We start from the raw sequence: 26,695 nt of genomic DNA on the forward strand, positions 1-26,695 counted from the left end.
TTGTATCGCATGCTCTTCGGTTGAGCCCAGATGTAGGGGCCCTTTCTTGGTTCGGTGCATTTTGACTCCACAAGGGTGCAGCTGATCTAACTATGCCACATGTATTCATCCGGGAAACTGTACACTAACCGACAAACTGTCGTATCTTAACCTTACTGAGGCTAAGGAAATAAGTCTTGTTCATGTTGGCACAGACTGTGCCGAATTCGGATCCTCTCCTACAGTAGGTTTCGGGGACTCAAGTGCACAAAAATGAGATGCTTGGTGTCTGGCCAGATATATTCATCAACGATAGTGTATTGTCAGTTGAGCTGCCGAATACAGTCAAACCTCTTCGTTTTATCACTCCTGTTGAGCTATAAAACTTGATATATCAGATCTGTGCACGAAAGCTAGTCGACATGGGGGTCGTGGTGGCGCCTGCGCTCATTCCGGATATCGAGAAGGTCTATGACTGTTATTTTGAAGCCTTCAAACAAGAGCCCATGGCAGCAGTCATGCTCGACATACTCTTCCCAGGAGGGGTTACGGAAGAATTTCGCAAAGCGCATACCCAGGCCACGCTAGACTGGTGGCACAAGAGCACCACTCAATATACCTGGAAGGTCTTGGACACAGAAAAGGACGAGATCATAGGTATGATTCTCGCCGATGGATTCGTTAGTGAACGAAGCAAAGAGGAGCGCAAATATACTGGCCTGCCGTGGCTACATGGTCAAGAACTGGAACGTGCTGAGGCAGTCATTCGACCATTGTGGGAAATGAGGGAGAAACTTTGGGGTGGTCGACCGTACATATGTAAGTCTCCATCCTCAGTCGTGCGCGCGGCTTTCACTGGAAGCTTCTTGTTCAAAATGAATCCCCGTACACATAGACATGGTAGGCATTCTGAAGGCACTAGCTAACTAACAGATCTCCAGATGTTCATGCAATTGCTATCATGCCTGAGCACCAGGGCCTGAAAGCTGGTATGGCCTTGATGCTGTGGGGTGTGGATTTGGCGGACAGATCAGACTTGCCTGTATATATCGAAGCATCGCCGTCTACGTGGACGTTGTACGAACGAGTAGGATTCGAGCGCATCAACGAAAGATTGGTGCACAAAAAGGAGCTCCTGGGAACTGATGAAGATATTGAGGTGCCACTCATGGTTCGGATGCCTGCTGCGGCTAACGGCATGACCTTTGACGAATGGCGCGCAAATGGCTATCCGCCGTTCGAAGAGTGATAAGGTCGTGGAAATGGTGTGTTGAATAGGTCCTACTAAGGAGAAATCCATGTATTCTACTGTATGCTCTCTGGTAGTGACGCTTTAACCTCGTCACTTGCTAGAAAATCTTTCAAAATTGTCACGATTGTCTCTACTGCTATAACCCATTTCTCCATCGCCTGGACAGCCATTTCTGGATCAGTTCCCTTTCCACTCAGCCGGATGTACAGGTCTTTGCGTCGAGGTGATGCACCCATTGCTGCTCGGAAGATGGGTCTAATCATAGCTGTATGATAAGGTGACAGTGTGACCTTATAGCTGTCTCGGAATGACTCTCTCAAGTCTATCTTTGGAAATTTCTCCGTAGCTGAAATGCCATTGTTTTGCGTGAGGTCAGTCCGTAGGGCGTGGCTCAAGAAGTCTAGACCCCGGACCAACCATGTCAACCCTGCAGTTGCAGAGTGAGCACGGGTAGCGAGTTCATTCTTGACTAGGCCCTGCAACATCTCTGAGCTCCTTGGATCTTGGGCTTGCCGTGACCGCACCCGCCCTACGTTGAAGAGCATGTCATTCTTGATAGGTGTGAATACCGCAGATCCAAGCATGTCGAATATGGTTGTTGTCGCTTCAGTTGCGGAAAGAAATTCTGTTGTCGACACCTCTCCATCAGCAGAGACTGAAACGTCTGGAAAATCGGTATTGTGCATATCAAACCAAGTCTCGCCGGGAGGTATAGCTATTCGAGGAGCCATGCTTTACGGTTTGAGCCTCGTGATCGTTGACTATAGGCGCGTGGTCCGGATGGTCTATCGCCCTGTCAGAGCCAAACGTTGGCTTTGTTGGCTGCCGTGGTCAAGATATCTTAAACGAGGGAGTCGTTAAGGATCTGTTGGCAGATGGCCTAGTCAAGACTGTGATCGGAGTTTACAGTACTTCGACAATGCCTTGCGTCTGCGTCGCTCTCTCTCTGGGCAGTGAACTCGCAAAATTTGCCAAGCCCCAAGAAGCTCGTTGATTGTTTCCTCAGACTGATGGAACTCCTCCCGCCGATATCGCTGCGAGGGAATTCCTCTGTTGACCTGGTGCCCAGACATCGTTTTCGGACTTGTTGATAAGGATCGGACTGCTACGTATGGTCTTGGCCCAAGTTCCCAACGACGGAGTGGATATGTGTGGTGAAGAACATTCAAGCGAAGGTCAAAGTCGGAGCAAACGCTGTTGCGGGCAGCGACTGATTCAAGATGGCGGAGGCCAAGGAAGGCCAAGATTATCTGAGAAGAAAAATCTGATTAGATTAGATAAATGGCTCCACAACGGAACCTTGGCACTAAGTCTGTCTCGAAGTCTAGCTAGGTCGCCATCCTCCGTTCTGACAAGTCTCGTACGGCCCGTACATCGTGTAAACGTGAAATGGTGTTACATGTTACGCGAAGATGATACTGTTATGTTACCTCGCTAGCTTCCTTTGTCGGCCCACCTCCTTTGCCTTTTCTCTGCATCGATGATCGTCAAGGAGAACAGGACAAACCTTTAACAGGGAATTGAGTCAAGAGTATGGTCAGCGCTTTCTCACCCTTCACCAGGTCAGGGCAAGCAGCAGTTCTACTGTGAACCTATTTTCATAAGTGCAAAGACTGGTGAGATAGATTTCACCAAGTGCCAAGTCTGACTGTGAATCTGCAACTTGAGAGCTTGTGCCGTAATTTCTGCCAATCGGACATGATACAGAGAAAGGAGTAGGGTCAGCACAAGCCATTGGATGAGATCCATAAAGCTGCGTGCGATCGCGCAGATAGCACGGTCAAGGTGTGTGTGTGTGTTTGTGGTATATACCTAGATAACACGTCCTTTGACCTGTTTTATATCTTTGATGCGTATATCTCGCCACAACGCTACACATATGAATGCGCCACCCAGCAACGAGAGGCTTGTGATGAGCATGTATCGTTGTGCTTCCGCGTACGATCGATTGATAGCATCTCGAGCTGGCGTTCCAGGTCTGTAATAAAGCTGAGCAATGATTGATCCGTAGACTTTCTTTGCATCAACATCTGGAGGGAGGTACTTTTGGAGAGCCGAGGGGAAGACGCTGGTCCAGATAGCAGTGGCAACAGTTCCTCCGACGGCGCTGCCGACACTGCCGAACAAATTCAAAATGGCGATGACTGCGGCAATGTGTTGTTGGTTCGAGGGAGCCATCATCGCCAGCTCTCCGCAGAGTACAATAGTTCCGCCCGAAAAGGCGACAAAGATTTGGGTCATGACGATGTACCCAATATCACTGTCTGGTTGCCGGAACTCAATCATAAGCCCAACACCCAACATCATCAAGGGGATTGCAAAGTACAAAGCAAGCCATTTGAATCGACCAGTCCAGCGGATCAGAAACCCAACCGCCACGGCCCAGAGGCAAGAACCGACACGATAAATGGCGCTGACGTAGCTTGCATTAGTGATGTTGAGGCCCCAGACAACTTGCAACATGGAGAAAAAGTAGCTGCCCCATACCATTGAGTTGAAGAAGACGAAGACGAACATCAGTCCCGCACAGAAGACCGTTCGATCCATCAAAAGCTCGAACGGAATAAAAGTCTTTGGTGCCCAGAACTTCTCCCAGAGGACGAAAAAAATAAGCAATACACCACCAAATATAATCATACAGATTATCATCGGAGAGCGGAATTTGTCAGGTTGATACGAGTAGAGGCTGAACGGAAGCAAAAAGAGTGCCATGCCACCTGCGAGGATGATAATGCCCAGCAGGTCAACCTCAATTGCGTAGCGCTTCAAGGCTTCCGGACGGAGACTGACACGCGTATGCCCGATAAGGCCGTGCCTTTGAGCCTTCTTCTGGTTGTAGAGAAATAGGATCGTTAACGGGGCCACCACCACAGGGACAACAATTGCGAAGATACCGAAACCCCATCGCCAGCCAGGACCTTGAATGACATTTTGAGACACTGGGCCTCCTAGCCAAGTAGTGACGATGTATGGTGATGTCGCGATGGAAAGCATGAGCGATCGGTTTTTGAGTGTCGACATATCCGAAATAAAAACTGTCAGGCAGTAGCTAACACCTTGCGCACTGGACAGAACCAAGTTAGTTAAACAGGAATTGAGATGGAAATTGTTGCTTACCCAGTCACAGAGAACACCTGGGCTGCGGCGTATGTCTGCACGTTTCGGCAGGAAGCCATCATGATATATCCGATGACCCAAATAAAGGTCATCAATCCAATACCTTGGGGTCTTCCCCAAGTATCCAGAATTTTGGCAGTTGGGATCTTAGCCAAACCGCCGATGATGCTGGACATGATGTTGGTTGCAGAAGTAAGAGAATGCAACGAGAAAGAGCTGGTGACATAGGGATTCAAAGAGCGAAGAACCACTTCTTCCAGCGAGATAACAAAGTAGATGAACCAGATGCTATGCGAGCTTCAGCCTTGACATTTTATAGCATTGCGTAGAAGATATACGTACCAGAAGTGTGCACCGATGAGGTGCGTTGTGGTCCAGACTGTGGTTGCAGCCTGAACACGTTGCACACCAGCTTGAGCATCTTCGGAAATAAGTGCATCGTCGGGCTGATTTACATTCTCCTCGTCAATATGGTTGCTACCATCATTCCTATCAACCCCTCTGAAACCCGCACCAAAGAGCCCTTTGAATCTCATCTTCAACCATGGCTTGTCAGGGCGTTTACCAGTCAAGGACACCATACCGACAAAAGCGAACTAGTGGTAGATAGGTAGGCAAACTCAGGTCGACCACGACGTGATAAAATCCTAACCTCACGATTTTCTTCAACCACACGTCGAACCACACACCCAGAAGGCATCTAAACGTCCAAGTCCGGTGAGAATATTTGGTTCTGTCCTCAGGTCGCTCGGATAATGGAAGCTTCCCGCAGTTGGTAGTGACAACTTCCGTCAATCTCAGGAGCAAGGATATGCTATCTGGTGACCAGTTCGCTATGTGGCTGCAGAAAACTTTAGCCATGTAAGAGTACTTGTGGTGCTTGGGCGCATAACAACTAGTAGAACGACCCAGGAGTACTCACAGTAACAGGGACAAGTCTTGTGTTTGCACCAGACCAGCTAATACTGCCCATGCATAGGTGGGTGTACTAGGTTCCCAAACGTAACAGTCCCTGGTAGCCCAACTACGTGTTGGTACAACTCAAGAATGCCAAGTGCCGATGTCGCGCACGTCCAAGTGTCTGATGCGTTCACGGGCTTGTGATGCAGCACTGATCTTTCTAAGGCTGTCCAAGTGCGACCAGAGGCCAATTCTGGCTTCGCTAAAAGGGCACTCCACTGTCTTTACAAAAGCTAGAGGAATAGTTGAGTGGATATCTTTACTAACGGCCATATATGCCGAAGAACATGAGTCCCGAACGTTCTGCAGCGCCACGCTTGGCGGAACTACCTCGAAGTCAGGGCTCCAGTACAGAATCTTAATGTCTTGTCATCTTAATGTCTTGTCATCTTAATGTCTTGTCAGACGTGAAAACAACGGGCATAACTCTTACACATTTGTTCTTTGACCGACACCTGCTTCCACCACATACCCGTTGGCGGCGGTTCTGGCTACCGGAGACCATGTAGCCGCATGACTCCGTTCTTCTGGTATGGAGTTAACATGCCTGCACCTTAACCAGTTGACTATGCACTCATATTCCCGAAGCAGAAAAGGTTTTAGGACGACAGTTGCCCAATTAGATGTCGTATCTGGCGTCCAGGAGAGCGTACTGAGCCAATCTCTCAGTTTGTCAAACGATTGCAGAGCAACTTGGGCAGATCAACGACAAGGCTAAGAATCAGAAACCTGGTAACTGCCAGATACACAAACCTGTCAGAGAATGGCATCAGAAGCCGGTGCTCGAGAGCCTTCTGATTTCAGAGAGGTGACTTCGGGGATGAAAGCAGCACCATCTGGGTCGGTAAGCATCCTCCTTCAGGGTGGTCCATTTCTTCACCCATCTCCGGCACAAATGAGGATTATTCTGACCGGAACCAGCCTCTCCTGGCATATTTCCGACTGTTGGCCTACGCGACTTCAACATGGACCGACATTTGGCTGATGGCAACGGGGACGACGTGCGCCGTCGCTGCCGGTGTGCCATATCCCTTGATGGCGATTCTGTTTGGAGAGCTGGTCAATGACCTCAACGGAGCCTCCTGTAAGGTGGACGCCTCCGGAAACGCTTTAGTATATGAAGCTGCGATTAACGACAAGGTGCTGAAACTTGTTTACATTGCCATCGTAGCATTTGCCCTGACTTTTGGCCACATCATCTGCTGGAGCATTTTAAGCCAACGCCTCGCATCTCGGTTGAGAGAAGAATATTTCCAAAATATTCTGCGCCAGGATCAAGCGTTCATCGACCATCATCCAGAGGGCCAGTTATCTTCGCGTCTTAGCGCTGACATCCAGGCTGTTCAATCTGGAACGTGCGAAAAGGTTGGAGTTTTTATTGCGAGTATTTCTTTCTTTGTTGCCGCCTATGTCGTGGCGTTCATCAAGCAAGCGAAGCTTGCTGGGATACTTATATCCCTTATACCGGCATTTCTCATCGTCGCTATTATCGGAGGCGGCTTCTTTCAAAAGTTTTCAACTCGAATGTCTGAGTCTGCCACTTCCGCAGCGGCGGTAGCCTCGGAGTCACTTTCAAACATTACTATTGTGAAAGCGTTTAGTGCTGGTTCAAGGCTGGAGCGAAAGTTCGCAGAGTATTCAGCAATCAGCCGTGGACAAGGCATCCGCAAAGGCGCTGTCGTAGCTGTACAGGCGGGAATGCTTTACTTTATAGCTTACTCCGCAAATGCTCTCGCGTTCTGGCAGGGCAGCAGGATGATCGCGGACATGCTCAACGGAAAGGGCGACGGAACTTCTGTCGGGGAAGTTTACACCGTGATATTTGTGTTGGTTGATGGTATGTGGATACTCAACGTCGGCACAGATGACGCGTGTAGCTAACATGCTCCTGAATTCAGCTTGTGTGGTTCTTGGATCAACAGCTCCTCTCCTACCACTCTTCGGAAATGCCGCATCGGCTTTCGAGAAACTGAAGCAAGACATTGATCGTAGATCATTGCTAGATGGCACATTGACTGGGGGTGACGACTTGTCCCCAGAAACGCGAGGAGAGCTTGAATTTTGTAACGTTTCTTTCAGCTATGCTTCACGCCCAGACGCAATGGCGCTTCGGAATCTTAGTATTTCATTTCCTGCGGGAAAGCAAACCGCCATCGTCGGGGCATCTGGTAGCGGCAAGTCAACGATTGCAGCTCTGATGACCAGGCTCTATGACCCAACTGATGGAGAAATTCTTTTCGACGGGAAGAACCTGTCTCATATCAACATCCGAAACCTCAGAGGATTTATAGGCCTTGTACAACAGGAACCATTAGTGTTGCATCGGTCGATCCTGCAGAATATAGCCCTTGGCCTTCTAAACTCATCTAATCCGGCGCATGATAGGTTGAGGAACCATTTGGGAGACAATTTGATTTACAGTGGCGGTACCTCTTCGGCAATGGATCAAGAAGTTATCAACGAAGTTATTGATCTCGTGAAGCACGCGGCTCGACTGGCGGACGCCGATAGCTTCATCCAGACTTTCGAAAAAGGTTACGACACAATTATTGGGGCCAGCGGTCTTTCTCTAAGTGGTGGACAAAGGCAGAGAATCGCTCTCTCTCGGGCACTTGTTCGAGATCCTAAAGTGCTCATTCTAGATGAAGCGACAGCATCGCTTGATTCGCTAAGCGAGGAGCGCATCCAAGGTGCTATAACCAGACTTGCAGGCACACGAACAGTCATCTCCATTGCTCATCGTCTTTCAGCCATTAGAAATGCAGACAATATTGTTGTATTGAAGGCAGGAGAAGTGATTGAACAGGGCACCTATCAGGAGCTCATTTCTCGACCAGGATTATTTGCTGATATGGTTAATCTCCAGGCCCTCAACCAGTCTCGCACGAGTCAGGACGATGTGCTGTCGACCGTAAGCTCGGTTCAGACTTCTATGGGAATTGATGCGGAGAAGAAGACCTCACATCGTGATGATGTTACCTCCTTACGCCGATCGACGCACCATGGACACTCGGATGAGAATATGGCTTCCAGGGTACCATCAAAAGAGATCGATTCTACCCTGTCTTCCCGCAAAATCTGCAGAGACACAGCTCGCTTTACCAGGCCAGATTTAGCTTGGCTCACCATCGCGCTGATTGCTGCAGTCGTCGTGGGTTTAACATTTATTGCTGCTGCCCTGATATTTGGCCATGTGGTGGATGCTCTGAGCCCCTGCAGGGCTACATCGAGCCGCATTCTTCATCTTGGCCGGTTCTACGGCGGCATGCTCTTTATGGTTGCTGGTGTGGAGCTGTTCGCGAACTACCTGAGCTGGTCATCCTTTGCAATAGTCTCGGAGAGGCTTCTGTATCGGCTGAGGGTGTCCTCGTTCAGCTCGTTGTTGTCCCAAGATATTGACTGGTACCAGGCTAGGAGCCATAGTCATTCCACACTGCTATCAATCATCACAAAAGACGGCAGCGCGGTAGCCGGATTTAGTGGCTCGACAATAGGTACCATATTCTCAATCCTGATCAGTTTCTCAGCGTCCCTGATCATGTCGCATATTGTTGCATGGAAGGTCGCGCTTGTATGCTTGAGTATGGTGCCTATTCTTTTGGGATCAGGATTGATGCAACTATTCAGTTTGTCCCGGTATGAAGAGAGCAGCTCAAAGGCATTTGCGAAATCAATCAGTATCTGCATAGAGGCGGTAGCTTCCTTCAAAACTGTTGCTACATACTCTCTTGAGGACGAAGTCATGGGCACTTACAGGACGGCTTTAAGAGATCCACGCCAGAAGATAACAACGGCAAGCATTTACACGAATGTTTGGCTGGCTATCTCGCTCAGTGTGGGCTTCTTCGTTTATGCTTTTGCATACTGGTGGGGTTCGCACCAGATCATTCGGGGTGAAAATACTCAACAACAATTTTTCATCGTACTTGTTGCGATGCTCGTGAGTGCTCAGCTATGGGGCCAAATGTTCAGTCTTGCACCTGAGGTCTCGCGGGCTCGTACGGCTGCTTCGCGAATTCTGTCTGTCATTAGCTTTCAGGACTCACACAGAAGCCCACCATTGCTTGAGACGCCATCATCTTCGACCACTGGTCGTGACGTCGAAAAGGCAGCAGCCGTTCAGACTGCCACGCAAGGTGGACCCAGACATGGTGCTCGTGTTGACTTCTCTGCGGTCAACTTTGCCTACCCATCTCATCTCACTACTCTTATCCTGAAAGATGTTACCTTTTCCATCCAACCAGGCCAATTTTGCGGTCTAGTGGGACCTTCAGGTGCAGGTAAATCCACGATCATGAGCCTGCTTCAGCATAGTTACCGTCCGACATCTGGCCACATTAGAATTGACGGCGTAGATATATCGGACCACGACTTTCGGGATGACATTGCTGTGGTTCCACAAGACAATATGCTCTTTAGTGGCTCAATTCGATTCAATGTCGGGCTCGGAGCATTACCGGATCGTGAAGCTACAGATGGAGAAATTGAAGATGCTTGCAAGTTGGCTAACATCCACGATACCATCATGGCCTTGCCGCAGGGGTACGACACTGACTGTGGGCCCAAAGGTACCCAACTTTCGGGTGGTCAGCGCCAGCGACTGACAATAGCGCGTGCTTTGGTGCGTAAACCGCGACTGTTGCTTCTGGATGAGAGCACGAGCGCCTTAGACGCCGAAACAGAGCACATCCTCCAAGAAGGGCTTACCCGCGCAGTCCGTGGGTCCGGTACTACCGTCATTGCAGTCACACATCGTTTGCATACTGTTATGAGAGCTGATATCATCTTCATGGTCGAAGGCGGTATGATTGTGGACTCGGGAAGCCACGTTGACCTCATGAAAAAGAATGAACGCTACAGGTTGAATGTACAGTACCAGATGCTCCAATAGGGAGAAGGGGAAATAATTCCAGGTCAAGGTCAAATAACATAAGACAATTTCCATAATCTGATTTTTAAGTTGTAAGGATCCCGGGGATGTTATTGGCAACTGGAGGAGTAAAAGCTTATTATCGTACTGGAATTCTACCAATGTATCATGTTCACCTTTCTCAGGGAAAGCTCCCATACTCTAGTAGGAATTGAGGAGAAGCCATTGCCACCATTAGCACCTTAGATTGTAGCGGCAACAGTGAGCGCCACAACACCGAATAAGGCTGACACGACGACGGTGTTGATCTTGCTTCCGGCGCCCGTGTATTGTGCAGGTACGCTGGAAGATGTGCTGCTGCTCACTTCAGGGGTCTGGGTTGTTGTGGGCGAGTTTGTGCTCTCAACCACGGCTGTACTGCTGGAAACGGTAATGGAGCTCGTGGGTGTTGGTTCGGCCGTTGCAGTAGTAGGCGGTGTCAATTCACTGGTTATAGCAGGGGTGGTGGAAGCTGATCCACCGGATGTGTCTGGCAGGTTCAGAGTCACCCCATACGACGCGCACAGAGAGACAGCAAAATCGATAGTGGCTGTGTTGAAGCAATTAGCATTGATGGTATCCCCCAAGGATGTCACGGCAGGAGACAAATGGAGCCCGCCCGAAGTCTCGAACTGAATACAATGATAGTCAGGACGTACCTGTAACTTCAGCTGCCGTACACACGCTTGGAATCAATTGCACCAAGCCGTTGATGAATTCAGTATTATTGCAGACACATGCAATATCCGTCAAACCACACCCGGAGGCGCTGAATGCAGTTAGGATTGGAGATTGCTAATTGCACGAGCGTTAGTAAAGAATCAAATATTGTTTCCCGGATGTTCACTTACAGCACACACAGGCAAGCTCGTAATGTCCTGCGCAGAAGCCGTGAGAGCCAAAGCCAAAGCAACGGCACCAAGGGCAACAGTCTTCATTTTGGTAGTCTTGAAGAGCTGAATGAGATACATGTAAACGAGTGGTTGAACGAGAGTCTGGCTTGTCAAGCACACTAAATTTGTACACCAAATAACAGTCTGATTGGGTATTCATGATAGCTAATCAATTGTTATACTATATACTCAGATTCTCCCGGCCGAGGTCCGAAACCGGATGTTTTCTGAACCTGAATTCTCTCATCACCTGCATAGGGTCAGAATCATCGAAAATGCAAATCCGTCGGTCTCTAATAATGCAGTAACAACACCCGTATCATTTCTTGTAATGAAAGCGCCACGTCTTTGAGGGCTAATTCAATAACGCCAACGTGGACGCAACCAAGTCATAATTCAAAGTTTCGCGACGTTGTACTTGGATAGCCCCGCAGTTCCCAGTGGAATCACACACATACCAAACGATGACTTCGAGATATTAGACCACACGGAAACCGGAGAGACTGAACGGAGGAATAATAGATACGGAGCTTTGATCAGACAGCAGCCATCGCAACCTGAACAAGTCGTAGTGAGATCCTCGGAAAGCCCAGTCTTAGAGGGAACTAGTACATCGGCAAGTAGCAAAGCTAGAAACAATACGAACCCTCGCGGTATCGCTCTGATACAGCCTTCAACCTTTCCGCCGTCTGACTGATCCTTACGAAATCGAGACTGAAAGGTGACAGGCACGGAGGGGTTCGCAGGAGCCGAAGTGCCAAGCCATATTGATCGTGCGGGAAGGCCATTCCGCCGCGAGCGCCAGCATCTGGAGGAACCGTCGCCGCGATCGGAGCACATATCAGAGTCCTTTGGCCATGGGAAGAAGCGGCACGCTGTGAGGGTCGAGTCAAAGCCCCTGATTTGCCGAGCCTTTCCAAGGCTAGTCAGCCAAGCCCGTAAGCGAAGGCTCCGTCTTATCTTATCAGATTTAATCCTGCTAAGAGCGCGAAATCTCGGCGGCGAGCTTGGCGGTGCTCGGCGGAACAACCCACTCCGTGTTCTCCGCCCCGTTCACTTACGCTCGATTCAGAGCCGCTCCTGGAGCAGCAACAGGGACCTCCTCGTCCATCAATTAGTTACCAACTTGTACCCGCTTTGCTTGGGATGGCTACCAAGAACAGAGAGTCCAGTGCCGGGTTCAGTCATTTCGTCCGACTATTGGCGTCTGTCTCTGGCTTTTTCGCCACCTAGCATCCGAATCCGACGACAGCAACGAGGTCTGAACTAATTGATGGGGCATGCGAAAGTTACTTGCTGGGCCTTGCTGCAAGTACCTGCTGTGCTCGAGGGGCACTGAAATGCGGTACAACGACCTCGATACCGCACTCACTTGTCGGATCGTTGTGCTTGACCGAGAGCGAAGAAATCTTCTTGAACGCAGGAAAAGGTATTCTCGCCATACTCATGAAATATTAATCTCTTTCTGTGCATGTTGCCTAGCATTTACATGCACCTCTCAATTATTCGTCTGCGACTAGGATGTCGGCGACAACGACGGATAGTCTCCCTCTGGTCAGGTTACCAGAACCTTGGAAAACAACATATCAGATTTTTGTGTCGCAGTATACGGAGCCTGTTCCGTTACTGAAGCTCACTCTCTCTCACAAACAATTATCAGGTTCCAGATTACCACCAGAACCACTTCATCTCGAGTCACTAAGGTTCAGTGACCTTTTCACCAACTCGACCGTTTTCACTCCCACGCCTGGTGACAACTCTCCTTGGGCTCGCTTTCACCAATCTCCTATTTCTTGCGTCTCATGGAACGAAGCTGATGTGCCGAGTATTGGAAACATATGGAATCTGACCTACGCTATCGTAACCCTATATCCGGAGTTAGAGGACTTCCGTCTGGAGCTCTCTGGAAATGGCAATGCAGCATTGACTGAAGTTTTGTTAGCTACTGGCTTGGGTAGACCACCACCACCACCAACACGCCCTGAGCACTCAACTTTGTCAAGTTCCAAGACTCCTCAGGTCTGGATATCTCGCTCAGCATTCTGGCAAGGAGCAGCATCACCATTTGGCACTCGCCCTGTATGGGTCGTGCATCCAGAGTTGTTTGGACACCTTTCCAAGCCATTGAAATCCAGTCCGCCATTTCCCTGTCATTATACTGTGACATCCTCTCTCGAGGGACGGCCTGTATATGCACAGCATCCACTAAGACCACCCAAGCCAGCACGCAGTGCCGTAATTTACAGCCGCTACATTCCCCATCTCGATGAGTTCTTTTCCATGGTGCACCTTGACTGGAGAAATGAAGAACACCTCCGATTGTTCCACCAATGGCAGAACGACCCTCGCGTGGCTGCCGGCTGGAATGAAATAGGTACACTGGAGCAGCATCGCGAGTATTTGCGCAAGATCGACGAGGATCCACATCAAATGGCTATCCTGGCTAAGTTCAACGATACCTATTTTGCATACTTTGAGATCTACTGGGCAAAGGTACGTGCTCACAGAGTCTAGTTGTCCGGGGGTCATATATCTAATTGTCTCGTGTTTCCTAAGGAGGACCACATGGGCATCTATCTATCTCCACGAGCCGGTGATTGGGACAGAGGTCGACATTCTCTCGTTGGTGATGTCCGATTCCGAGGCCCTCAAAGAGCCTCAGCTTGGTGGTCTAGTCTGATCCATTATCTGTTCCTCGATGACCCGAGGACCATGACTGTGGTTGGGGAGCCAAAATGCACCAACGCCAATGTCCTTGCATACGACATGGCCAACGGGTTTCACATTCAAAAGTTAGCCGACCTACCCCACAAGCGTTCAGCAATTGTGAGATGCGAACGGATTCGGTTTTTCCAAGTCGTAGGATTCGGCTTACCAACCTCAGCGGCGCAGAGCAAGGATGGAAAATCCAACGATACTGGTGCAGTAGAAGATCCTCCTGCATCGAATCAGAGTAGTGGATTGTTCGCAAAACTTTGATAAGAGTGAACATGGCAATGTGCGATGTTTTCAGCAACAATCTTCACCGATATTTTTATCTTGAGAACATCCCACCAGGATATACGCCGAGCTTACCGAATCAAGCGTTCGCCCTGGCAGCAGATCTTTCATTTATTTACCGTTAATAGACTGCAAAAGCATGGTCCATACCTACCTTGAATGCAGATAGGTTCATTTGAGTTCCTACTGGAGCTTAGGAATCGACGTAGTAGACTCCGTGTAGTCACGAACAACACAGTGGGGCCAGAGTGGGACGCTATCTGTCCATCGCATTCCACGTATACTACCCCTTAGAGGGATACAACATGTGTCAATGTCTTATGCGGATCCTGCGTGGCCGTGAACCTTGGTCTTGACCCACTGGGCAGAGAGGTCGGCAGGTTACCCACAGTCCCAAGAATTAGGACAAGTCTTTTCAGACCCACTGTCACAGTAGTGGTATCAGTGTTTCGTAATGACCGGTGCTCTTGGGCCTGCTTGATACACCATCGGTGCTCCACAATGTGACTACAATACTTTTGGGTTCAAGTGACCTAATCCAGTCGCGAAATATCATCCAAATGAGCATCATGCACGTGGTGTGCAAATTGATCGTACGCCGCTTATCGGAGCTTCATCCCCAGTTGCTAGAGGCACGCAGATACTGCCATGCTTTCGTGCCTAGAGAAGCCATACTCCTATCCTCGGACTCAGCAGGTGATTATTCTGATAGGACACAAGCAGACTACGATATCCTTCTCACATTGGTTGCCCCAATGTAGAAAGGAAAAAAACAAAGATTCACCAGAAGGCCACAATATTGCAGACACTGATAAGCAACACCGAGCCGCGCACTGGATTGTGCCAATACGAAACACCATCTGTGGCCCAAAGTGAAGGTGAAGATAATATGGATACCTCCAATCACGTTCTCGAGAGCCAGATGAACTGCGACTCTGAATCGATAAAGATACAAGTTCCAAAAGATGTAATACATTGCGACAAGGAGGACACGATAGGCTTGGAAGGCTTCCTCCTCCTGGCATGGTGCCTGCTTCTTTACAGGGGCAGCATCGACATGCTAAACGACAACTCGACAGTATTCTGGGGATGCTTTCCAACCTCGTTGTCAACAGATTCACGACCACAGTATAAAAGGACAGCGAAGCTACGCGACCTCATCTCGAACAACAGACACAATGTCGCATTCCTTCTGGAACAGATCAAGAGTCTATGCAAGAACATGGGTCCAGTATCCAACCCTCAAAGCCAGACCCGGCTCACCTCACTTGCAACACAAGAATACTCATCCTCAAGAGCCTTTGGGCTGAATGTCAGACAGGAATGCAACTGTTTGTACATCAGCAAGCCTAAGTGGGCTACCCTGCTGTCTCCGACAATGGCACGAACCCAGATACAGGCATATGCAGATATCCTAGAAGCAGTACTGCACAATCAGCAGCAAATATCTTCCGATGTTATTAGCACTCTAGGCAGACGAGAACTGACGAGTCTTTCGAATTGGAATGCCGTCGTTCCCCCGTCTATCAGCCAGTGCATGCACGACATAATTGGAGAGAGAATGACACAACATCCAGGACAACCCGCGGTTACTTCGTGGGATGGCAAATTGACCTATGGTCAACTGGACATTATATCCTCGCAGCTTGCAGCACATTTAATTCAGTTAGGGGTGGGATTGGGCACGGCCGTTCCTCTCTGTTTTGAAAAATCCGCATGGACAATCGTAGCAGTGCTCGCCGTCATGAGAGCCGGAGGTGCATTCGTTCTCACCGACCCGCAACAACCTGAAAGCCGGCTCGCTACAATCGTGTCTGAGGTCGACGCGCACATCCTGATAACGTCTCAGAAACAAGCTGCTTTGGGAGCTCGAATAGCGCAACATGCCAGAATTGTTACCGTCGGTCCCGACTTATTCCAGACACTGTACACAAGTGGCTCTATGACCTTAAAAAAGGTTCCGCCTACAAGTATCCTGTACATCATCTTCACATCAGGTAGCACAGGCAAGCCAAAAGGCGTTATGATAACGCATGAGAATTTCACTACTGGTGCAGTACCGAGAGCTGCAGCAGTGGGATATAAACCTCACTCACGAGTTCTTGACTTTCCATCGTACGCATTTGATGTGAGCATTGATTGTATGCTCTGCACACTGGCGAACGGCGGTTGCATATGTGTCCCGTCAGATGACCAACGAGTCAACGACCTAAGCGGTGCTATCCAGGCCATGGATGTCAATATGGCCCACATGACACCCTCGGTTGCCAGAGTGCTGTCTGTCGACGACCTGGCGCGGCTGGAAATTCTTGGATTGGGTGGTGAATCGGTCTCTTCTGTTGATGCGGGTACGTGGAGCAAGATCACTAAGATCATCATTGCCTATGGGCCATCAGAATGTACTGTGGGGTGTACCATCAACAACGAAATCGATGTGAAACTGCCATATACCAGCATTGGAAGAGGAGTTGGGGGTCTCGCCTGGATCGTGGATCCTGAAAATCATGATATTTTGACCCCAGTTGGCGCCGTGGGAGAGCTTCTCATTGAGGGATCGATCGTTGGTCTAGGCTATCTGAAAGACCCAGACAGGACTCGACAGGTGTTCATTGAAGATCCAAAATGGCTGACCACTGGGTTCGGAAGCTTTCCAGGCCGGCGTGGCCGTCTGTATAAGACGGGTGATCTTGTCAAATACGACCCTGCCGGCTCAGGAAACTTGGTATTTGTGGGTAGAAAGGATCGTCAGGTCAAGATTCGAGGACAGAGAGTCGAACTTTCAGAGATCGAGTATCATCTGGGAAAAGTTCTTCCGCAAGATGTTAGTATCGCGGCAGAGGTAATTACTCCTGGAGGCAAAGGGCGAGAGCCATCTCTTGTGGCTTTCATCTCGGAGCCAAAGGATAAACAGTTGTCACGGACTGATGATTCAGGAGAAACAATTCACTTTTCCGATGAAATGCTTCGAACCCTGTCCATAGCTGAGAACTATCTTGTCTCGGAGCTCCCAGTCTATAGCGCTCCAACAGCCTATATTCCATTGCGCAATATGCCACTCTTGGTATCATGCAAGGTTGACCGGAAGAAACTGCAAGAAATCGGATTGGGATTGACCCTGCAGACACTATCAAGCTTCCGTACAAAAGTGTTTCCAAGTGGTGAACCAAGAACTGAAGCTGAACTGGCTTTGCGGGATATTTGGAAGGCATTGCTAAGCAACGACATGAAAGTCCGTGTCAATGACAACTTCTTCGCACTCGGTGGTGACTCGCTCAAAGCAATGAAGCTAGTTGCCGGGGCTCGATTGAAAGGGTTTTCTCTGACTGTTGCTCAGATCTTTGCCAACCCTACACTCTCGAGAATGGCGTCAACTGCTGAGCGGGTAAGCAAAGCCATCGAAAATGACCTGCCACAATTCTCGCTGCTTCCCCCAGACTGGCCACCGCAAGAGGCAAGGGAAGAGGTAGGAGCTCTGTGCAGAATCAAAGGTCATGATATCGAAGACATATATCCTTGTACACCGCTTCAGGAAGGCCTCATGGCGCTGTCGGCCAAAGTTCCTGATGCTTATATTGCCCAAAGAGTGGTCAGGATGGGAGATCTCGAGTCGGCATATCGCCTCAGAGCCGCTTTAGAAGCCACAACGGTGACATCCCCGATACTGCGCACCCGGATTGTTCAAGTCCCTGGGCGAGGTTTGATGCAAGTAGTTGTGAGAACTCAGTTGGACTGGTCTTCAAGCAATAGTCTTCCAGACTATCTTCGGCAAGATCGTGTGTTACCAATACAGCTTGGAGACGCACTTGCTCGCTTCTGTCTGGTAATTGAGGACGATAGCAAAGTGCATGTCGTGTTTACAATCCACCATGCATTGTATGACGGATGGATGATGCCGTTAATCATTAACCGGGTCAACAGGGCCTACCAGAGACTCGAGACACCAGCAGCTACTCCCTTCAAAAATTTCATCAGATATATTCTCGAGAGAGACAACAAAGAATCGGAAGCCTTTTGGGCTGAGCAATTGTGCGGAGCCACTGGACTACAATTTCCTGTGGTGCCATATGCTGGCTATCAGGCCAAGGCAGACTCACTGCTTGAGCATCGAGTGGAGTTCCACAGCCGCCCTACGTCAAACACAACTATCGCAACAGCCATTCGTGCAGCATGGGGCTTAGTGGCAGCAAGATATACTTCGTCCGAGGACATAGTATTTGGGGAAACATTGACTGGGCGAAATGCACCCGTTGCAGGCATCTGGGAGATGGAAGGGCCCGTCATCACAACTGTACCAATGCGGCTGCGCGCGGATCGCTCCATGCTGGTATCCGACTACCTCCAAAGTGTTCATGAGCAGGCTATCTTACGCATTCCACACGAGCATATGGGTCTCCAGAATATACGTCGACTCCATCCGGAAGCTCTTCAGGCTTGCGAACTGCGGACTGGCCTCGTCCTGCATCCCAGCTCCGACGAGGAAGAGGGAGCTGTAGATACTGATGTATGTCCCGCAAATGGGTTCGTTCCCGTGAATGATCGAGAAGCTGCTCAAGAAGCCTTGAAGTTCAATTCTTATGCTCTGATGCTCGTTTGCGCTTTGGACAAGAAGGGCTTCCTCACAATGGCAAGCTTTGACGCAAATACTCTCGACAAGATTCTTATGCAGAATGTATTAGCGGAGTTTGGACGTACTGTGCAGGAGCTCTGTGATGGTACGATCGAGAGAATCTCTGATCTCTCCATCATGACTGCTGCAAACCCAATTGACCTACACCATCTAAGCCAAGGTTACCTAAAGTCTTTACCTCCTGGAACACAGCACCTTCTTCAGTGTCCTCCTGAAGATATAGAGCGAATCTGGATTGCAGAGCCGGACAATCACCATACCCTCTGCCCGATGGGTGCTGTAGGGGAGATTCTGATAGAGACACGTCCAGACCAGCCACTCACTCTGATTGAAAAACCACCATGGCTTCTCGACATAGCAACAAATCCTGAGTCTGTCTCTACTTGCCTCTACGGAACTGCGCAGTTAGGTAGATACCAAAGCAACGGCAAACTTATCGTTCTTGGTCCAAAAGGCGCAAGTCTTCTCACTCCAGGCCCGAAGAACATTTCAGGTGGCGTTCCAAAAGCCACGTCACTGTCAAAAAGTGGCAGAATGGTCGCTCTCTCCCGTATCTGGAGCAGGATCCTTAACATACCGGCAGATACCATAGACCATGAATCCGATTTTTTCGCACTTGGAGGTGAATCCATTGCAGCCATGAAGCTTGTGTCAGAGGCAAGAATGGAGAACCTTGAGTTGACCGTGGCACAAGTGTTCGAGCACAGACAGCTGAGCGATATGAGCCGTATCCTGAGAGAGGTTGCCGCCAGCAATACCCATTTAATAAGACCAGTTCCGTTCTCATTGCTTGATTGCGTCGATCTGGATAAGTTTCTTATGGAGGAAATCGTACCGACTTTGGCTGATCCAACCTGGGAGATTCTAGATATTCTGCCCTGCCGACCCATGCAAGAAATTGCCGTGAGAGGAACTACTCAACTTCCGAGGTTCTCGGCGCGATACGAGCTGTTCTACCTGGAAGACAAGATTGACCGCCAGAGGCTGTTCAAGAGCTGTAAAGAGCTTGTATCTCGCAATGAGATCCTTCGCACCATCTTCACCACGTGCCGGGCCACTTGCTATGGGGTCATCGTGGAGAAACTAGACATTCAGGTGGTGGAGTATACCATCGAGGGCGATTTGGCGAGTTTTGTGACGAGGCTCTGTGACCTTGACATTCAGTGTAAAATGCCCGAAGGTGCTCCTTTCATCCAGTTCTTTTTCGTCCAAGGGGAAGGCACCCGAAGTTGCTTGGTGATGAGAATATCACACGCCCAGTACGACGAAATCTGTCTCCCTCGGTTGCTACACCAACTCACAGCCATATACGAAGGAAAGACTGTCCCAGAGACGGTGGCGTTCTCGCATTTTGTGTACCACACCGTCCGCCACAATATTCCCAAGGGCATCTCTTACTGGCGACGTCTCTTACAAGGGTCATCAATGACCGCCCTTCGGCCGAATATCGAACTATCCTCGAGCAAGCCAGCAGCGGTTGCTACGACGATTGATCTATCAGGTCGACTCAAGACCATTACTCCCGCAACCCTCCCAGCTGCCGCGTGGGCATTGTGTCTTGCGCGCAGGCTCTCTGTGCGAGACGTGACATTCGGAGAGGTTGTCAGTGGGCGCAATGGCAACTTTCCAAACTGTTACAAGGTCATGGGTCCTACTTGGCAATACGTTCCGGTGCGAGTCAAATTCGAACGGGACTGGACAGCGCTGAGCTTGCTCGAATACGTCCAGCAGCAACACATCGATACTTCCAGGTATGAAGGGATTGGCTTCAGGGAGATTGCTCGTGACTGCACGGACTGGCCGGATGGGGTCAATTGGTTTGACTCGGTGGTCCACCAGGACGTAGAGCATGTCGAGACGATATCACTCCTTTCGACCAAGAGTCGTATAAAAACGTATTACCCTCATCTTGAGCCTCTTCGAGAGTGGAAGATACAGGTATTCCTCGAAGGGAACTCAGTCCGAGTGGAGATTGTTACATTCGAGGACTGGATGGAGTTTGCAACCTCGCTTTTAAATGACCTGAGTGGGTGTTTCAGGCAATTGGTGAATGAGCCCGCTTCGGCGCTCTTTCAGGAAGAAGAAGGAAAGCAACGTGTGACAGGGGAGGTGGAGTGAGTGACGTGAGGAGGTTAATTGACTACCTAGCAATAAGGGGTGGAAGCACGTTGCCCTTCTACTTTATACGGAAGACCATGTACACCACTGTAGCAGTTGGAAAGAAGTATCTCACACCCCCCTCCAGAAACACTTCGGCTAACCTGCCTCTGTCTTTTGTCTCATCAACTCAGCCTCATCACCAGACGGTCAACGATGAGTCCCTAGCACCTGTACTTAGCCACCCACTAACTCCATAGCCTCAGATATATAACTAGGCTCTGCCTCCAGACCCAACCTGAGACCCAACAAGGATCCTTTCACTCTTCTTCTAGCTCTATACGTCAAGCCTCAGGCTCCTGGTCTGTTGCGGTCTCAAACAGGGCCAGAGACCTACAGCGCCCAGACAGACGGTCATGGCGCTCTGTAGCGCCTGCAAAGGCATACCTGCAAACTTCTTCGAGCCTGTGCCGGGTGATTTTTTTAGCCCTGCTGATAGGCAATTCCATTACCGCCACCTTACAGTAACAGCGCTGCGCCAGTCCGCACGAGTCGGATGTCCTATGTGCAAGATCCTCGCTTGTAACCTCCATGATGGATGGCTCAAGCAAGAGGATAGAGACACGAGGCCCCTTACACTCAAACGCGCGATTGTCGACCCAGTAGAGGGCTTCGCACTCTTCATTGGGCAGGATGACATCAGCCACAATCATTTCTACCGAATCCCGGAGTCCTATCGTAAGTTGTTGTCACGACAGGCGTCGGGTTTAGCATGTTGACATCGAGACTGGCAGAGAAGGCGCTTCCAGCTGCATGTGTGGATGAAACAGTACGTCGGCTTTGGTTCCTTGATCTCTATCCACATACGATTTAGACATCATCTTCCAAACACTACTAGAGGATACCCGGTGTCGTGCAATTTAGGCGCATGAAGGCGAGGCCGCTGATACCGATCAATATATTCAGGATGATGAAGAGTCACTGATGCGGCACTGGCTAAGTGAGTGCAAGAAGACTCACGGGCGTTGTGATGCACACAATGACACAGCTTCTTGTCCCACCCGGGTTCTGGACGTGAGCTGCTTCCATGATTCCGACGACATTGTTCTGAAAGATGTGGACGAAACCACTCTGCATATCCCCTACGCTGCACTGAGTCACTGTTGGGGCGACCCATCGCATCCGCCTCTGAAGACAACCACAACCAATGTAGCAGCTCGCAAGACCCGCATTGCTTTCGACGATCTGACCAGAACCTTCCAAGACGCCGTAACCATTGCCCGCAAGCTCGATATCCCTTTCCTTTGGATCGACTCCCTCTGTATCATTCAAGATTCCAAGACCGATTGGGAAAAGGAAGCTTCAAAGATGGCTACCGTCTACGCCGGGGCTGAAGTCACCTTATCCGCCTTGGGCTCACCTGACAGTAACGGCGGGTTCTATCTACGTCCTCCAAAAGAAGAAACCGATTTTGTGTACCGACACGACATTACACTCGGTTCTCAACGCTATCGGGTGTTTGTTTGCGAGCCGAATACCCCCAGCATCTCGGGCCCCCTGATGGAGCGTGGGTGGACGTATCAGGAACGCGAATTATCCCCTCGGATCCTTCATTTTGCTCGTCGCAATCTGATCTGGGAGTGCAAGCAGTTGAAAAGTACGACCGATTTGCCTTGGCTACATTACAAGGCTTATGATAGCGATCGCCAGCCTGCTTTAGTATATGATAGTAAAGAGGAATCTCTGGGGAAGTGGAGGTATTCGTACGATAAGCGCAAGCACTGGTTCCTGACTGTCACACGGTATTCTCGCCGCTCGCTCACCTATGCTAAAGATAAGCTTATTGCGCTCTCAGGGCTTGCGCACGATGTGCATGATGCTGAGAAGGGTGGTGCGTATCGCTTTCAGCCCGGTGAAGAGCGTGGAAGATACTTCGCTGGGCTTTGGGAAGGTAAGTTAAATTCATTGCCTGTAACGGAGCATGAAGTGATCTCCTTAGAATTCTTGCTGACTTTTGCATTCAATCAGGCGACATGCCGTCGGCTCTCCTCTGGCAAACTACACAGCCTCCGTTCAACGAATCCCAAGCTATCAATGCCTCACCAAGAAAGATGCCGTCTCGACCTGCGCAATATCGCGCCCCCAGTTGGTCCTGGGCAAGCGTGGAGGGGGAGGTGACTTACAATGCCCTCTTACTGGAGCGAGAGCAGAGTTATGGTGGCATGTGGATTGAGCAAGATCCGCCGCACAGACCCGGTCGTGCTGAATATGCTTTCACGGATCTGAAAATCACGGACGTCAAGGTCAAGGCGACGACAGATGTTGACCCCATGGGCTCGGTGGAGGAGGCGGTTTTGACACTCAGGGGTCGAGCGGCACTGGTTATCGTGGATGACGAAACCGAAGTAGTTGAGGCGTACGGGTATGCGCCAACATCGTGTTCATGGCTCAGAACACTTAACGGGGAGGCCGTAGGCGCGCTGTTCGCGGATGTGGCGAGCGAAGTTGAGGCGTTCCAAGACGTTTGGGTTGTTGGCGTGAGATCAGAACCAGAGGGTGCAGCAATTACCATGCCGAAGAAACTGGGAAACCATAACTTTGGACAGGTCGGCGAAAAGTGGGAGAGAGGCGGTATGGTTATGGGACTTGCGCTTGTGAAGAGTCAGACCCGCGCTGAAGGGAGTGACGGAGTTTGGGCGACCCGTCGGGTAGGGCTTGTGAGATGGATTAGGAAGGAGTTGTTTGTGGGTTGCGAGACGAGGAGCTTTAATGTCTACTGATTGTCTACTCGGAAGCTTTCACCCCCGTGGGAGGGCCGAAGTATTGCTTGGTACGGGACCACAGAGCTTACAATTTAGATAGAACCCGCGTCTATTTCACCTATAATCCCACCCCCCAGTTGCTCCTGAAGCCCAACGAACCCGACTCCCCCTCCGACCAGGGGAAGCTGTGACACGTGTAGTAAAGCTTCCGGAACGTCGTCGAAGACATGCCTGACCTCCACCGTCGGCTGGGGGCTTGTGAGCAATAGCTTGACCTTTGCTCTGGTGTTATTGTCGGCCTCCTCAACCAGGTCGACTAGCGCCATGACAATGCCGTCCATGTCGTGCAGATATTCTTCGCTCTCGTACTCGTTGATCCCATCGATGAGGCAGAACAAGGTCGTCTTGGGCGGGAGTTGGCGTACCAAATGCACGAAGAGCCTGCACAGCTGGTCTGCATCTCCGTTACCAATGGCTTGCATTGAGATCCCGGGGTCCGGGTCGATGGAGAACGACGGGAATTGGCGCAATAGCTGGGCGACTAGTGAGCGGAGCATGGCAGTGCCGCCGTGGTGGTCGTCCAGACTCAGGTGGCAACCTGTCAGGACCTTCATGGTGAATAGCCTTGCGAAGAGGTAGTTGATGCAATGTAGTCTATTGAACAGTCCTATGTAACAACGACTCATCGCTTGAAGAGCGAGGAAGTCGTCTGCGCCTATTTCGGGAGGGGATCTTCTCTTGTATCCTCTCACCGCCTTGGAAGTGTACACTCGACTATGTCGAGTGACACGCCTCCTTATTGGGTCCTTTGTTCACCGAGGCGCTGAGGATCTGGCTATTCTAGCCAATCACAGCGTCTCGTAACACAACCGCAGAAGAATACGAGGCTGACGATCCCAGGAGTCATACGCAGTGCTTGCATCACGGTTGCGCATAGAATTGAGGACGGTGGCACCTTTTTCACGCCACTGAAGTCGCCATGGACGAGCAGTCTTGCGGAGCCGGGCGTGAGGATCCAGTTTCGGAACAGAGGCGTCTCGATGACTTGGTCGGCGCGACCCCGGTCTTGGAATACAATGTCCGCGGCGCTGTCCACGACGTTGTGGAGATTTGTTTCGTCGAGGTTTGGGATGTGAAGACGGGTCCACATGTCCCGAGGAGTCCAATGTGGCGCTTCACCTAGCCTGGGCGTGGTCGATCTGGACGACATTGGCGACCGAGGTGGCCAGTTTCCTAGAGGGTGTAAGTATCCTCCCAGCAGTGGGATACGGGGGTGAACCTCCTCTCTTTATCTTCGAGAAGACTCAATGCCCTGTTGATGAGATTTCCTAGCCAATTCATCCTGGTGATCCCGACTCGGCCTTCCTGTATTATTGTTCCAAGAGCTTGATGGGTTGCCCAGTTATCTTGCGTGAGCGTCGTGTGTGACCTACGAGTCTGCTCGTTGTCTGGAAGACAAAGTCAGTAACACACTGTGGTAAGTCTTCTTGACGTACCCGATATCATGCGATGTGTGAATGACATCCTAGCTTCGTCTTCCAATGCATCGGAACCCGACTTAATCTCCTGGAGGCACCGCCGCAGGTTCTGCTGGTATTTTGGGCCACTAAGTATCACGAGGCCAGCTCGCTGGGCTGGAGACTGGTTAGACCCATTGTGCTCGTCTCTTTCTCATCCGGAGGGAGGCGATAAAGGGTTATGCTTGGGGTCGTGGCAGTTTCCTCGGCTGAAACTTACCTTGATAGCTAGTATAAAACCCAACCGCTCCTTCTACTCCCTTGAAGGTAGTAAATCCCAGGTTGACGCAGCTTGTGAGGATGTTGTGATCGTTTGGGTAAGTCTTGAAGTAGAAGTCTATTCTTGCGAAGCAGGCTGGCAAATAGTCAAATTCAGAGTTGACAATTTCCCGTACTTCGGCTGCTTGACAATATCCCTGGATATTTGTCAATCTTGCGCGATCACGATCAGGAAGATACAAAGGTTCAAAATCACTCACGTCCAGGAACATATTGATTACGCTGATGACTGGTGATGTGATGTCCACCGAGGGAACTATCTTCATGCCGTGCTGAAGGGGTACATTGGCCTTGTTTAGAACGTCGCGCAGCTTCCTCCTAAACTTGCCGACATGTTGTGAGCCATGGCAGAAGTCATATTCTCTTTGCGCCATGTCCAGCACCGCCTGAACATCGCGCCATACTGTCTTGTTCCGGATTCTCCAAGGCGATTGCTGGCGGCCTCGTGGCTATAGTTCGTCATTCAGTCATTTCATAACCTTGGGAAAGACATCCTCCCAGAACCCCATATCGTTAATCGAGCCTGGTGCTGGTCGAGGCTGAGGCGATGAGGCTCCTCCGGGGACCGCAAGGCTCGAGGAGTTTCCCACGGCCAGGTGTGGAGCGAGGGCAACATACTATTGTTGGGCACGATCGTAATAGAAACCGTGCGTATCAAATGCCGGGTGGTATTGTAACATCCTGTTCTGCATGAAGTCAACGGCTGGCGTATAGAGTCTGATCGATTGAGATGTGCGACTGAGTGGGACTTGACCAGACATTGGAACTGTCGGCTGAGTATTGGGACCGGGTAAAAGCAATATAGGCTCGATCAGCCGACGAAGAGAATCTCACCCAGGCGGAACTCCTATTTGTTGCGGGATAATGCTTCTCTTCGCTTCTGATAGACCGGAGAGTACGTCGACATGGTGGCGGTGGCACACTGTGAAACTTCGGCAGGGCTCAGATAGCACATCACGAGTACTTACATTGACATAGCCCGCATCAACTGCGACACTCTTGCACACTTCTGGACTTCGTTCTCGGGTGCAATGGCGAAAGAGGACACGCCAACGGGCCGGACCCTTATGGGCACTACAGTATCTTCCTCGATCATGGTGTGAGCGGGTCAACAGGGCAGCCACACTAGCCAGGCGAGTAGGCCCATTCAGGCCCCCGGGTGTAGCTGCGTGCTGAGGCATCCCTACCTTGATTATATTCTCAGAATCAGCGATACCTACAGTATGGTTCGATATTTTGACTTCAGACAAATTTCCCCACGAATCATTCTCGCAAGACTACAATACGCACTTCCTGATCCACA

At 50.3% G+C, this 26,695-nt stretch overlaps 10 protein-coding genes across 10 annotated transcripts; 5 read left to right on the plus strand and 5 right to left on the minus strand.

The window, feature by feature from the left end:
* Positions 1–401: 401 nt before the first annotated feature.
* On the plus strand, positions 402–1,228 carry PV08_10058 (uncharacterized protein; the record flags this gene model as incomplete). Its single annotated transcript, XM_016384373.1, has 2 exons — positions 402–798; positions 921–1,228. 2 exons carry the CDS (start codon positions 402–404, stop codon positions 1,226–1,228), a joined length of 705 nt encoding a protein of 234 aa, XP_016230975.1.
* Positions 1,229–1,284: 56 nt separating this feature from the next.
* On the minus strand, positions 1,285–1,962 carry PV08_10059 (uncharacterized protein; the record flags this gene model as incomplete). The annotated part of the gene is made up of 1 exon (XM_016384374.1): positions 1,285–1,962. One exon carries the CDS (start codon positions 1,960–1,962, stop codon positions 1,285–1,287), a length of 678 nt encoding a protein of 225 aa, XP_016230976.1.
* A 1,081-nt stretch (positions 1,963–3,043) lies between these two features.
* On the minus strand, positions 3,044–4,929 carry PV08_10060 (uncharacterized protein; the record flags this gene model as incomplete). Its single annotated transcript, XM_016384375.1, has 3 exons — positions 3,044–4,295; positions 4,349–4,636; positions 4,691–4,929. 3 exons carry the CDS (start codon positions 4,927–4,929, stop codon positions 3,044–3,046), a joined length of 1,779 nt encoding a protein of 592 aa, XP_016230977.1.
* Positions 4,930–6,071: 1,142 nt separating this feature from the next.
* PV08_10061 (uncharacterized protein) lies at positions 6,072–10,199 on the plus strand (the record flags this gene model as incomplete). The annotated part of the gene is made up of 3 exons (XM_016384376.1): positions 6,072–6,152; positions 6,230–7,145; positions 7,207–10,199. 3 exons carry the CDS (start codon positions 6,072–6,074, stop codon positions 10,197–10,199), a joined length of 3,990 nt encoding a protein of 1,329 aa, XP_016230978.1.
* A 221-nt stretch (positions 10,200–10,420) lies between these two features.
* PV08_10062 (uncharacterized protein) lies at positions 10,421–11,155 on the minus strand (the record flags this gene model as incomplete). Its single annotated transcript, XM_016384377.1, has 3 exons — positions 10,421–10,767; positions 10,877–11,012; positions 11,069–11,155. 3 exons carry the CDS (start codon positions 11,153–11,155, stop codon positions 10,421–10,423), a joined length of 570 nt encoding a protein of 189 aa, XP_016230979.1.
* A 1,476-nt stretch (positions 11,156–12,631) lies between these two features.
* Positions 12,632–14,089, plus strand: PV08_10063 (uncharacterized protein; the record flags this gene model as incomplete). Its single annotated transcript, XM_016384378.1, has 2 exons — positions 12,632–13,603; positions 13,667–14,089. The coding sequence occupies 2 exons, from the start codon at positions 12,632–12,634 to the stop codon at positions 14,087–14,089; spliced, it is 1,395 nt and encodes a 464-aa protein (XP_016230980.1).
* Positions 14,090–15,167: 1,078 nt separating this feature from the next.
* Positions 15,168–20,855, plus strand: PV08_10064 (uncharacterized protein; the record flags this gene model as incomplete). Its single annotated transcript, XM_016384379.1, has 1 exon — positions 15,168–20,855. The coding sequence occupies one exon, from the start codon at positions 15,168–15,170 to the stop codon at positions 20,853–20,855; it is 5,688 nt and encodes a 1,895-aa protein (XP_016230981.1).
* A 395-nt stretch (positions 20,856–21,250) lies between these two features.
* Positions 21,251–23,614, plus strand: PV08_10065 (uncharacterized protein; the record flags this gene model as incomplete). Its single annotated transcript, XM_016384380.1, has 4 exons — positions 21,251–21,572; positions 21,629–21,663; positions 21,759–22,785; positions 22,863–23,614. 4 exons carry the CDS (start codon positions 21,251–21,253, stop codon positions 23,612–23,614), a joined length of 2,136 nt encoding a protein of 711 aa, XP_016230982.1.
* Positions 23,615–23,688: 74 nt separating this feature from the next.
* PV08_10066 (uncharacterized protein) lies at positions 23,689–25,766 on the minus strand (the record flags this gene model as incomplete). The annotated part of the gene is made up of 6 exons (XM_016384381.1): positions 23,689–24,204; positions 24,489–24,829; positions 25,030–25,044; positions 25,093–25,230; positions 25,334–25,529; positions 25,593–25,766. 6 exons carry the CDS (start codon positions 25,764–25,766, stop codon positions 23,689–23,691), a joined length of 1,380 nt encoding a protein of 459 aa, XP_016230983.1.
* A 322-nt stretch (positions 25,767–26,088) lies between these two features.
* PV08_10067 (uncharacterized protein) lies at positions 26,089–26,488 on the minus strand (the record flags this gene model as incomplete). The annotated part of the gene is made up of 2 exons (XM_016384382.1): positions 26,089–26,314; positions 26,361–26,488. The coding sequence occupies 2 exons, from the start codon at positions 26,486–26,488 to the stop codon at positions 26,089–26,091; spliced, it is 354 nt and encodes a 117-aa protein (XP_016230984.1).
* Positions 26,489–26,695: the final 207 nt, after the last annotated feature.

This window comes from Exophiala spinifera (assembly GCF_000836115.1).
Source record: "Exophiala spinifera strain CBS 89968 unplaced genomic scaffold supercont1.8, whole genome shotgun sequence".
Lineage (NCBI taxonomy): Eukaryota > Fungi > Ascomycota > Eurotiomycetes > Chaetothyriales > Herpotrichiellaceae > Exophiala > Exophiala spinifera.